The 13,557-nt window shown below is 43.5% G+C and overlaps 1 protein-coding gene across 1 annotated transcript in view; it reads right to left on the reverse strand.

Moving 5' to 3' along the window:
* The window catches only part of LOC129112825 (uncharacterized), a 48,493-nt gene that overhangs the window by 28,418 nt on the left and 6,518 nt on the right, over nt 1–13,557 (reverse strand). The window contains exons 3-6 of the mRNA XM_054625058.1: nt 9,428–9,611; nt 6,940–7,389; nt 6,351–6,836; nt 2,132–2,284 (exon numbers count right to left, since the gene is read on the reverse strand). Of these exons, the coding sequence (XP_054481033.1) occupies nt 2,132–2,284; nt 6,351–6,836; nt 6,940–7,389; nt 9,428–9,611 (1,273 nt within the window). The remainder of the gene's footprint in view (nt 1–2,131; nt 2,285–6,350; nt 6,837–6,939; nt 7,390–9,427; nt 9,612–13,557) is intronic.

A 13,557-nucleotide genomic window follows, 5' to 3' on the forward strand; every position in this document is an offset into this window, starting at 1 on the left:
CAATTATTATAGTTTGGTGTTCATATTGTTCCCAATCTTCAATGTCATTGTCATATAGACCTAACATCGAAGCTGCTTCCAGTTTGGGCAGTTATATTGAATTTAGGACAAAGTCTATGCCTTCCTAATTTGGGAATTCCTAATATAGGAAATCCCCAAGTTAGGACGGTTCTGTAATTACAAGATTCTTATTGAAATATAAGATAAGATAAGAAAAAACATGTTTCTGTTATACCAGAAATCCTAAATGTCACCCTAAACTGAGATAAAATAGGATTCAGACTTATTTTTCTGGTCTCATGTCCTTTGGAGAAGTCAGAGATTCTCTCAGTCAAATCTAATCTTTTATGTCTCTGATGCTGATCAATTTTGGAACTCAGCATTAGAATATTTTCCTTTCCAAGCTGTGTATATTCAGGCTGCAGCTTAAACTTATTTAGTTCCATTATTGTAACTATATATGTTGTTGATTCATCTGTGGATTACTTTCTTTTTCACTATTTTCCCTTTCTGCAAGCTTAATCGGGGCCTGGATCCCTCCGTGTATTTGAAGATGAAATATTCTTCTCATTTCAGCCCCTTTGTGATTGAGGCTGATAACATATCTCTATTTTTCCAATAAAAATCCTGCTCAGTGGAGCTTTAAATCTGCCACATTCTATAAAAATGCAAATGGTGCTTCATGTCAGTCTCTGATAAAAATCAGTCTGGAGCATTAGCTCACATTTGGCTTGAGCCCTGGGTTGATTTTTATCACGCTGTGGTTTCCATGGCAGCGGTCGCCCTGATCCTTCCACATCCTCGGGGCAAAGGTCGTCGGGGTCAGATGGAGGTTCGGGTCAAGCAAGCAGGTTAAACACCTTGTCAGGGATTAGTGGGCTATGAGGGAGGTGGAGGAAGTCTTCATTGGCTCTCAGCCGCTCACTGAACCACCTCCAGGACACACACACACACATTTACCCATAGTATCTATCACAGGCATGCACACACACATGGCATTTACTCTGCTTTTGTTGGGCAACATTGGCTGACACAAAGACCTGACACAGTGAGCGCTCAGATAAGCCCGTCCTCGTCTGTAACAAGGCCGAAGTCTCAGAGGAAGGAGAGCAGGTCTAATTGAGACATTACTGGGAGCCACGGAAACAAACAAATAAACAAACAACAAAACATTACGCACAACACAATGGAGGAAGTTTCAATCATATAATTATAGATTTTCTGCTGGAATATACTGAAATAATATATTATACAAGCCTTGATATGATGTGCTCAAGCCATTATGTAAAATATATTTAAACAAGATCAAGAGCACTTTTATAATGTAAATCTCATAATAGACTGCTGCAGGAATGAGTCAGCATTTTTGCGTTTCTGGTTTCCTCGTCTCAAAGTCAATAGCTCTTGGTTAGATACCTGAAATAAGGTCTATTGGTTAACACAAATTTATGGGATTTTTGTTCTACGACATAAAAAACGCCCACGCTTGTGAGTGTTGAAGCTTTTACGTTTCTTTAACAAGGCTGTTGCTAACAAGTGAGACGGCCTTCACAGCCTCGTTGTGTTTATACTTGCCCTCGAGCAAACTATTCTCAGTCAAACTTTCCAACTTGTAGATCATTGTAGATGTTCTGGGTCGGCCTACAAAATACGTTATCTCTGCAGCCCTCTATGAAGATGTCTGCAATTCAGGTGTGATTATCAGTTAACTGTGAAAGTCACTCAACAGGGCAAATTCTTGTTCCCTTGTTTAGATCTTTGTTAATGGAACATCTTAGAGTTTTGGATTGTTGGTCGGACAAAACACGCTATTATAAGATGTTACTCTTGTTGGTACTTTGAAACTGTGGGAAAATTTCACCATTTTATGACATTTTGAAGACAAAAGCATTGATAAGTGAATGGAAAACAATACTAAGAGTATTTGAGCTAAATGTTAACGTCATAATGACAATCCCAACATGCTGATGTTCTGTAGGTTTAATGTTCACCATGATCATGATCATAGTGCACCGCTTTAACATGCTAACATTTGCTAGGACTAAACTAGACTTAGGTTGTCATTCATTCTTCAGGTATTTGGTTATAAACCTAAGTATTGGACACATTCAAATTGTGTGTGTGTGTGTACCTGTGTCGGGTGAAGGGCAAGCTGATGAGTCTGATATCTGGTCCAGAGACGGACAGGAAGTGGACCGAGGAGCGATGGCCTCCAGTTCATCAAACGCATGGGACTGACTGCAGCTGAGCTCCGAGTAGCGAGATGCTGCCGAGCCACAGCGTCCTGCAAACAGCACAGAGTGGGTGTATTGTGTTATGATGATGAAGATTAGATGTTACTTTAATGATACACGTGGGCACGGTGGGTTGTCTCATTAGGAAATAATAGGAAACAGCGAAAAGATGTGTATGAATAATAAACAACTCAATGAGCGTGCTGCAAAAGGGTCAATTGAGGAAAGTCACATTATCTTAATTTAGGATGATTAAATCATTTATTTTCTTACCCAAGATTATTACAACATTGTTTCAAGGTAAGTGATATAGAATGATATATTCAATAATCTTTCATCCAGACCTGACTGAATTTGGATTTTTATATTTTATTGCAAACATCTGCTGCATTTAGTTGAACATTTGGGGAAATCCACTGGGCAGATGAGAAGATCCATACCACTCTCAGATATCAGAGGGGTATCAAACTTCTCATCTTTAAACAAGAAAGCCAGACACTTTTTTTTTTCTCCAAAATGTCAAATTATTCCAGTAAGAGAAAACAAGATGGCTTTTTTATTTCAAAAACTAATGTGCGTTTTATTTTTTATCCTATTAGCACGGGTTTTGGGTAGCAGATTCTATTGATTACGTTCCATTAATTGTATATTAATGGAAGAATTTGTTAAGCAGCGCACTTCAAACAAAAGAACATAATAATAAGTACCTCACAAAAAAAAAAAGAATGCATCAAATTGCATTTCATCCGCTTGTTTTGATTTCCGTAAATCTCAGGGATGTAGATACGATTGATAACGGATGAGATGTAAATAAAAAAGAACACCACAGAAGCCGACAGATAAACAAAAGCTCCTGGAGGAAGTTTTCCTGTGCAGCTATCAGACTACAAATCTTGGCTTGAAGTTGTTGTGGTTTTAGTTAAAGCCTGTCCCTTCCAGGTTTTACACTCTGACAAGTGGAAAACTTCCAAACACAAGCCCCGAGACCTCCATGAGTGAAACCCCTCGGGCGGAGTATGAAGATCCGAACAAGCCGTTACAGTCGGACCTCTGGGGCGAAAGAAGTCCCATCTCACCTTCAATAAACAAACAGGGGGCAGAAACCTCTTCCCTTAAACTCTAATTACCAAAGACCTCACTCAAAGGAATGACCAAAAAAAACTGTCAAGCTAATCACTAATTACTTATCTCCTCTCAAACCATCAAAACAAAACTGTTTCTCTCAGCCTGGTTTAGAAAGAAATCAGAGGATTAGCGGGAGAAACAGTTTCACCGGGTGGTTGTGTTTTGTCGTCGTCCTGAAAGAGGCTTGTCGCGGCTTTTCTCACATTAGAAATGCAGAACAGCTCGGCTCGGGACAAAAGGATAATATATACAGAGGCTCTAAAAAAGGAAAAAAGGCAAACTCAGCTCCTTGGTGTCGGCCCACATGGACAAGTTTAAATGTACACACGGAGCCACCCTCACACAGTCAAGTATGCGGACGACCACGCACACACACACCGCTGCACCATTGTGCACTTGAGCGGCTCGGCGCTCTACTCAGAGAGACAATGGAGGGACTTGACTCGACACTTCAAAGCATATTGCTGCTGTCAACTCCGCTGTCATTCTCAGCAGACGCGGAGGGCTGCACTGAGTCAGGGTGAGTTTTTTCGGGGAGGTTAAAGGTTGCGGTGGGTGTGGTGGGGGGATTGTCAGTGAGTTTGATAAGAGTTAGAGGAAGACAAGGCCTTCTCTGTGAGACTGTGGCCCTCTTTTCCTGGTCACAGTGCCGGGGCTAAAAGGGAGAGGAGAGGCCAGGCCAGGACAAGACAGTGACCCGCTTCATTGTCAAGGACAGTTACACTCTGGATATGTTGCTCAAAAACAGGTCAGCTCAGGGTCACGCTCTGGACTGTAGGGGGTCTGAAAAAACACGCCGGGGGTCAAAAAGGGCTGACTGAGATCAGATATATACACTATGTGTACCTCCTTGAATGTAATCTGATTTGCTGCTGCAGAAACAGGCTCATTTACTACTACTAATACTTTTCTAAGAAAGTTCTTCTTTGAATCAGGCGGCAACCTCTGGGTGCTGCCTGGAGGTTGCCGCCTCCTTGGCTAACAAGTGTCTGAGAGCAAGAGGGTTGTCGGGGGACACTGCCTTTGAAGCCTCGTTGTGTCTAATCTCGCACTCTATTATAGAGTGAATAGAATAGTTTGCTATTTGAGTTGGAATAACAAACTATTCCCGCTCAAACTATCCAACTTGTAGATCAATTTTCATCCGGTCACGTTAAGAAGAAAGGCTTCTATAGATGTGCAAAATCAAATGTGAAGTTATGTGACCGTGATGTTGTTCGTTTAAAGCTGTAACGTCAGCATTTAACTTCTGTTAATTGTATTTATGCTTCAAAAGTCATAAATTCATGTATTTGTGTATACTATTTTGCTGAACAAAATGTCATTAAAGTATCATTGAAGTTTTATTTGCCACAGAACTTATTTTCTGCAATAATCAAAAATCAAAAATGAGAAGCGAAAGGACATGTTTTCAAGTCTACGTTAAAACAAGACTTGCATGCCTATCTGCACGTTAAAAAGGAAGCAGGAAAGAAATCCCTTCCTAAAGCAATTTCAATGTGCAAGTGATCGGGGACAAAATTCTCAATCGGTGCAAAAAGGGACCCCAGGGAGTGTTGAATTTGGTGCAATTTGGACAATCAATATTAATAAACTTGAAATAAAAAGGCGAAAGGGTCCTGTGCAGCATCGGGGGCGGAGCTTCAGGGCTCTATGGACTTGAGTCAATCATCTGCAGCAAGCCTTTACGGTCCACTTTTGATGCTTAATGTTGCATATACTAACATTACAACCAAACTCTTGGATGCAATCATACTTCCCTGGTTGCAACAAGCAATCAGTGGTTCTCCACAACACTTCAAGCAGAAATACAGGGGGCTAAGCAACTGGAACGCTCCAAACGCCAAGCAACTATCTGGTTCAACTGTACGTGCTGTAGTTCCTGTGCAATGCTGGACTTCTACTGACATTTCTGGTGCTCTCACTTTTTGTTTAACCTCCAAATAAAGTGTTAAAATGCTCTGGCTAACCTATCCAGTGGTTACTTGTCAGACTTCACAGTAGCAGTGTTGCTTTGGTCCTGGATGTCCGCAATTACTTTTGAGAGAACAATGTCATCATAACAATTAGAAATGACGGCCAAAGCTATGAAAATAAAGCCAAGTTGTAATAAAGCAGAATTATCCTTTAAGCTTTACACGCTGCCACATTGAGGCCGCATTGAGCCTGAATATCCTCCATCTGCAGAGAAATAAATGAACCAGTGACACTCGCTCTGTGTCTGCCGTGAAGAGAACAGCGTGCTCCGATACAGCATGGGCCCCCCCGCAGTACAGCGCCACACAGAGAACAGTAGATGTCTCTGATAGAAAAGAGAAAATCCCTGCACAATTTCCACATTGTTTGCCTTCTTTCATAAAGTTCCAGGAGGAGTCAGATGTCAGTGGCCCCGTCCTTTATCCCCATTGGGGACGGTAAATTAGCGTCCGCAGGAAAGCTGCGGAGGTATTCTATTGTGGCGTGCCTCCACAGTGTTCTGTCGTCAGCGAGCGGTGGTCAGTGTGGATTTATGACCGTCGGCCTCACGTCTCTCTCTCAGAGCCCAGAGAATAGTGAAGGCACGGGGGGAGCCGAGGCTGAGAGCCACGGCACACGAGGTAGGCACCCCGGCTTCTATTGTTGGGGCCTCACGCCTTTGAACAGGGAATCAAACGGTACCAGCTTTTCATCAAAAGCCCTCCTTTCTATCGCTGATTTAGAAGAAAAAGAAAAGCTTTCTGTGTTATTTATTACGGGGAGGGAGGAGGTGGGGGAAAAACAGGCTGACAGCAATGCTTTCACAATGTGTTGATGGGGGCAGGAGCATCATAACGCCTCACTATGGAAGCAGGCTTTGAGTTCTCTGTGTCTGGCCCAGTCTCTTTGTCTACGGGTGAATGTCCAGCCATGTTCAGGACAATCAGGCCCCTAAGAACACGGGCTGGAGCGGAGTGCCGGGCGGGGAGGAGGCTGTGAACGAGCCATATGTGGCCAGCAGAGCTCATTTCTCACCTCCGACGGGGGAGATGGGAGGCAGGACGGACCAGCGATGGGACTCCAGCCGAGTCACTGATGCAGAAGGGGTCAGCTTTGGTCCTGACCCTGAGGAGTGGGGAGTGGTCCTCTGTGGACTCGGGCAGGAGGACCAAGTGGCGGAGGGGAAAGCCAGGGTAACGAGGCCGTGATCGGAGGCCAAGGATGGGTGGGGACCAAGATCTACAGGTGCATCTGGGTGGAGATTCTCTGTTATTATAGAGCTTTGAATCCTGCTCAGAGGTTTATCTGATTGAGGAGGGTCACCTGACTTTAAGGGAGGTGAGAGGGGTTTGGTTTGGCCAAATAGCGGTTCATAGAGTAGAGGGGTGGCCGTAGCATTCGGCGATGATCGGCGAGAGTTGGATCCCACTGGAGGGTCAGAAGCCAAAGGTGACTTCATCACTGGACAAGGCTGTAGCGGCGACAAACAAACGTTGCCTTCTGGGTCCGAGTCTCTGATATCTGCCGCAAAACAACAAAGTAAAATTAGACTGTACCTTCATTTAACACAATCATTATGTTTTAAAAGCACAAATGAAAGAGGCTGCAGCTGATCTAGTTTTACCACCAGAGAGGAAGCTGCTCCTGCCACTGGCGAGGTCCGTGCTGCGGCTGAACAGGCTTGACGGTGGACGACTAAAATCTGAGAGAGACCCGTGTGAGATCGTGGAAAGCGGCGGCGATGAGAGTTCTGGTCCATCTGGCTCTGGATGCAGCTTCCAGTCTGACTCTGGGATGGACACCACAGCAGGGTGATGTGCTCTCTCCTTCTCCTGAGCTTCACCTTTTCCCTCCGAAGCAGGATGATCGCAGGAATGAGATGCCGGTTCAGTGTTGGCCTTGCTTTGTTGTCTCTCAAAGTCGCTGAGAAGGGTGTTTTGGCGGGGAGGAGTTGGATTAACGGTGGATGATGGTGGAGCAGCAGGGGGTGGAGGACAGGGAACAACAACAGCAGAGCGAATTCCTGCCATCCGCACACCATTTCTTCTTCTGCCTGGATTGAGATGGAAGTAACCTTCAAGAAAGACAAAAACAGAGTGTTTCTCTTAAATTGACGTTAAATATTGGTTCGGCAAAATGCATCCAAGAAATGATTTTTGTTGTTAGGAGTTCTTATAAAAGCCACTTTTCAGCGTTGCTTTTCAAAGGCCAACATGGTGAGGGTCATTTTATTTTTAACTGCCAAAGTCTCCCACTTTGCTCAGCCCTGAGCGAACGTCTGGTTTCCCTGCTGGGTGAGTCGGCCTGCTAACAAAAGCAGCGAGAAATCGCCCGGCTGGAGCAGCTGCCTGTTTCCAAACTCAATATTCACATCAGTAATCAGAGCTGAGGGAAAAGGAGCTTGAATGCAGAATATCACGTCAGTTACAGGTGTCCTAAAACAAGTGGTTGAGGAATATCAGCAGCAAGGTTTCCAATGATGGGTTGAGTTATTTCTTTGTTTTGATTGTTAAAGTAAAAATGTTTTGAAGAGGGTTGTGATCATTTCGATTATTTATTGCACCAGTCGAGTGGTTACCCAAAGACAAAGTTCACAAAAGGGAAGCCAAAATTAAAAAGACTTAGTTAAATTATAGTTATATTAACAAAAACAGAAGACCAGAGGCACATCTTATATATTTTGGATGTCAAATCAATTTAAAATATAGGCTACTGTGCAGGTTGGAGGCGGTAATTGGCCGACTTTGTGTCAGTCAAATCTGGAAAAAATCTGCATGATTTGATTTCCAATACTCAGTAAGAAATTATTATTTTAATTATTTATTAAACTCCTGATTGATTTCCATTTAATTTATTAATTCTTCAGTCTATAAAATATTAGAAAATAGTGTAAAATCAACCAAAAGATATTAAGTAAAAAAAAACATTAACTACTTTTCATCACTACAGAGAGTTCATAGCCCAGCTCATTTCTAAAGCACTTGTAGCACTGTTTTATACATCCATCTCTCTTCCCACAACACCCATTATCTCCCCTTCTCCAAATCCTCTTTCTTCTCCAGAACATTTTCTTTTCATCACTCTGAGATTCTCTTCCACAAACATCAACTCCATCCAGCGCCGCCCATTTCCCTTTCGCCTCCTCCATTCTTCCCCTCTTTCGACTTAGCACACCCCCTTCCTTTCTCTCTTCTCCTATTTTTTTGTTGACCGCTGAGAGAGAGAGTGTGTGTGTGTGTGTGTGATGGGGGGGTGGAGGGTGTCAGACAATCTGCTCTTGTTTCCTGGGGGTCTGCCGCCAAGAGGAGTCAGCACAGGGGGATAAAGAAAAACGCATTGGAGAGCACATTTCTGCACTGCCTCCTCTTACAATGCCCTGCCATTCCCATCTGTTACACACACGCACACACACACACACACACACAGTGCACGATGTGCGTGTGAATGACATGTGTCGGAGTGCAAAGCCACGGCGCAGGGTGCAGCACGTTTCTTTAGGGAGCAGGGTTAAGGGCGATTGTGAGGGAGCCGACCACCATATGGCAGAATAATTAGTATTAGACCCCGGAGCTGAGAAATGCACCCCTCCTCTGCTATGTACACACACACACACACACACACACACACACACACACACACACACACACACACACACACACACACACACACACACACACACACACACACACATTCAGACACACACACACAACGGCAGCATCGTGAAAGCAGTGCCCTGCTGTGGAGCCGAGGTGTGTGTTGGGGAGAAATGCCTTCACATCAGAGGCCGGGCTCTGAAAGGAGCGGCAGGTCTCCCGGGCCCTGGGCCTTTTCACTCCCACCAGAAGACCACCAGGAGGGCGGCGCTGTGGGCACTTCCTCGCCAGAGAGGAGATTTGCACTTAACCAAACAACCACAGAGAGGAGAGAGAGAGAGAGATTAAGAGCTAACGACGAGTCTGGTGGCCTCTACCTCCACTGCTCCAGGAGGGGATAGAAAAGGCGAGAAAAACTTGTTAATGAGCAGAGCTGTGGAGTCAAAAGGAGGCGGTGCCCTCCTCCTGTTGTGGCTGTGATGGTGTGAAAGCACCAGGTGTTTTGTTGATAAGCCTCACCCTCCAGCGTTTGGGTCTTTGGGGCAGTGAGAGTGTGTGTTTTCGCCATCCTATCCTGAGATGGAGGCAGCGGTCTGGACTTGGCGCTCAGGTAACAAGGAGGTCTGAGGTCCTCAGGACGAGCTTTCATGTGAGACAGGAACCGTGGGCACACTAAGGGACGATGATGTGGACGATGGTGGGCCTGGAAGAGAAGAAAAGGAGAAAAACTCTTAGTAATGGGCAAAATTAAAGTTGGAGGGATAAACTTTTTTTTTTATATGATTCTGTAACACACGTTAACCTGCATGACGGTTTGTTACACAGACCCATCTGAGAAGGCTTAATCATAAACTGGTTTGCAAACGGAAAGCACTTTCACTGGATAAACCATCTTTCAATCAAACTCTTGACGAAGCAAGTCGGTAGAGGAATGAAAAACTCTTTTCCATCAAGAAAAGCCTTCAGTCTGAGTCCAGTTTAAGTATAACTGATGCTATTGCAGCATTTACATTAACCTTTTTCGGAGCCGCCATTGTTGTTTAGTACGAACTTTTCGTCTACCTAAACCACGCACATAGCTGCCAGTAGCTCCTCACAAATTCAGCTGCGGTGCAAGATAAATCAAATGTCACTCAATTATATATATTATATAATACTTGAATCAAATAAAACAAATAAAAAAGGTTATTAAAAAATACATGCCTAAATAAATACATAAGATTTATTGAAAACAGAAAATGCACAAAAAGTATGTACATGTAATAAAAAAATAAACAAAAGTAAAAAAGGCAATAAAAACAATCAATAAATAATTAATATTAATATTAATTCGGGGGGAAAGATCACTGAATTATTTGAAAAAAATTGCATTTACAAAAATGTAAATCCATACTGGAATAGTATTTTCCTTTAAATTAACCTGTCAGTTAAAAACAGGAAGAAAAGGAAACTGAACAAACAGTACATTTAAACTTAATTCTTAAGTTGGGGAGTTCAACTCTTCAATATTTTTCCATAATGGAATGATCTTCAATAAACAAACAATACATTTGCATTAACTTTGTTTTTTGTTTGCAAATAAATACATTTGTATTGTTTTTACTATGCACACTAAGTTTATTCTCCTTTTTGACCTTTTAACACTTTGTGGTGATATACATTTATTTTTAAGAAAACATGATCTATATGACAATAAATACCCAAAATAAAACATCTGTGTCCCATGCTACTACAAAATAAAAGCCTGAATGAGAATCCCTGCTCAATTCAAATGATGAATGGTACCTGTACTGCCCCCTTGTGTTGTTAAAACAGATCACACACCTCTAATCCTCAGCACACAAAGTAACTCCAGCTGTCTCTCCTTACACACCACAACCTTCCTCCTCCTTAAAATAAAGGAGGCAGAAAATGATCTGAAGGGGGATAAAACTCTTTAGAGCACACGGTCGGGACATAAGGGAGATAAAAGCAGACGGGACGGTCAATATTGGAAATGTGGAGGGACGGACGGCTGCCGGCAGCACGCCAACCAGTGAGAGCCGGCCCAGCGTACGCCTTGGTGCCAGTGACTCATTCAGTCGCTTTCTCTGGCCTTTACAGAGCAAACAGATGTAATAAATGGCCCACAGACGCAGAGCTTTATTTGAACTTCATCTTAAAACAAAGTTCAGCTACTCACCCTTTTAACACACGATAAAAACAAACAGAAAATGCACAGATACATCTGTCTACAATACAATAATGAACCAGGAGAGTTTCAGACAGAGAGAGAAAGGGGGGAGAAAAGGGGAGGGAGGACGGTGGGGTCACTGTCTGTGACTCACACAGGGAGGATCAGCTTTTTAAATCCCTGCACCATCTCCGCTGATTCCCTTTCCTCAGATCTGGAGGCTTTAAAGATTTGCATTCTTGTGATGTAAAGAGGGAGAAGTGAGGTAGAAGCAGCAGAACAAGAGGCGGTGACGGTGGAGCCTTCATCCTCCTCGCTCCTCTTCCTCCCCTACGGCCTCCTCATTACCTGTCACTCAGGCCCCGTCAAAAGGCTGAGGAGGGCTTTGTGGGGCTAGACTCGGCGGGTGTCATCAAACAGGTCAGGTCCGGGCACGAATGTGATGTCAAAAATGGGGATTGCGTTTCTACGTTGTGGCATTAAAACTGGATTTCTGGTCCATTATTTTTAATCTTAATCTATTGTAAATGATCATTCTAATCAATTTCTTGCCACATGTTGAGCACTTTGAATTGCTTCTGTTTGAAAGTTGATATAAACAACAACTTAATAGGGCTTTCCAGCACAAGTTCACCTACTTCCAAGGAACATGGAGAGGGATGAAGAGTCTGAAGAGGTTAAACACCAGCAACACTTGTGTAGTATATGAAACAACTTTATCGTTTAGACACCTGTCTACAGGTCTAAAAATAAAGTTTTACCTCTTTGTGCGAAAACACTCTTTATAAAGACTGAAAATTGAAATACCAATGAATTCATAGCATTGTATGGTATATTTTATTTTGAATGAACCTAAATTTACGTAGTCTGAAGTCAATATGAAGCTGTGTCATTTCAATATACATATATTCATATTCATAATTAGAGTAAACAAATTCAGATATTTGTGCCCCTCTGAAGAAAATGTTGAGAGTTGTATACAGTTTGTTGACTTTACAGATATTAAAGTACAGATATAATGAAAATATAACTTTGCATTACTAGAAAAGATTCTAACGTCCCCATAACATCTCACAGAGGAAAGCTTGTCCACACAGACAGTAGATAATAATGTATCTTCTGTACACACCCAGAGCACGCGTGTGGGCTCCTTCGGGCCCCTGCAGGCCCCCAGGAAACAGGCTGACCTCCTGGCGTCAGGCAACCCACACGCTGTCCTCACACAGCCAGAACCGCCTAATGTCATTACGGGCCTGTTTGTGGTCAACAGCTCCCTGATTGAGATGTACAAGTAGCGCTGCTCGATGAATGTAGGAAGTCTATTAGTTAGTCATAGAGTCCCAGATGGCCTACAGAGGACAGACTTGCGTGTGCTCCTTCACTCACCCCCCCCTCACCTCTAAACACTCAAGCATACATAACACACATGCACACGCACACACACACACACACACACACACACACACACTTAATTACACTGCCTCCGAGTGAACCCTCTGACAGGCGGACGGCTACGAGCAAAGACAGAAGTGTGTCTATGTCCCAGTGTCTGCAGGAACAGAGAATTCTTCACAGAGCTGATGCACAAGAAAGCCAGGCTTAGGCCCTAACAAGGTTAAACCCCCTGAAAAAAGAGTGACTTTTTAAATCATGGAGATTTGTGTTTCTGCGGGGTGTAATTAGCTTTGCGGCGGGGGGGGGGGGGTGGGTGGATGAGGGGTCGGGGATGCTGGCGAAGCGGGGGGGGGACGACGACAGTGGGGCGCATTGTGGAGGCCGGCGGATTCAGGGGAGTAAATCTGATTATCAGCTCGTGTCAGAAGCCAGGCTCAGATACAGCTTAGCATTCAGAGCAACTTTCTACTTTCGATGGTTAGACAATGACCCCCCTCCTCCTCCCTTTTGCAGGCCCACGCAAACCCAGAGGGCCCGGAGACTCTTCCCCTTAGAGCCCCAACTGAAACAACACAACACAGGATGACAGAATGATGCAGCATTATATACATCCATGGAACAAGTGTTTAGAGACTTTACTTTAAGGGAAACAGCACCCATTTTACTTTTTACTTCAAAATCTGTTTACGGGTGTAACGGGGAAAACTACCTCATATATGCATAATCATATTGTGGCTCCAGAGCGAGCTGTGTGAGTGAAGTCTCAAATCTAGGGGTGTAGAGGAAAAGAAAAAAGTGAGTTTACCAGACCTTTGCTTGAGGCTAGCAACTAGAGGCTACATTAGCTGCTTTTATAGAATAACACACCAGAACAAACACCGACTGACCTGTCAGGCATTGTGATGCATTGTGGGTAATGTAGGCACCAGATTTTGCCAAGGAAGAAGAAATAAAGAAAGATATATTTTGTTCTGTTGCATTTGATCCTTAGCTGTCCACCATGAGTCTCACATGCTATATAAGTGCAATGCTAATCTCTTTTAAATGGGATATTTTCACTCGCATTTTGCTTGGGTTCGGA

The sequence above is a fragment of the Anoplopoma fimbria genome, chromosome 23 (genome assembly GCF_027596085.1).
Source record: "Anoplopoma fimbria isolate UVic2021 breed Golden Eagle Sablefish chromosome 23, Afim_UVic_2022, whole genome shotgun sequence".
In the NCBI taxonomy this organism is placed as follows: domain Eukaryota; kingdom Metazoa; phylum Chordata; class Actinopteri; order Perciformes; family Anoplopomatidae; genus Anoplopoma; species Anoplopoma fimbria.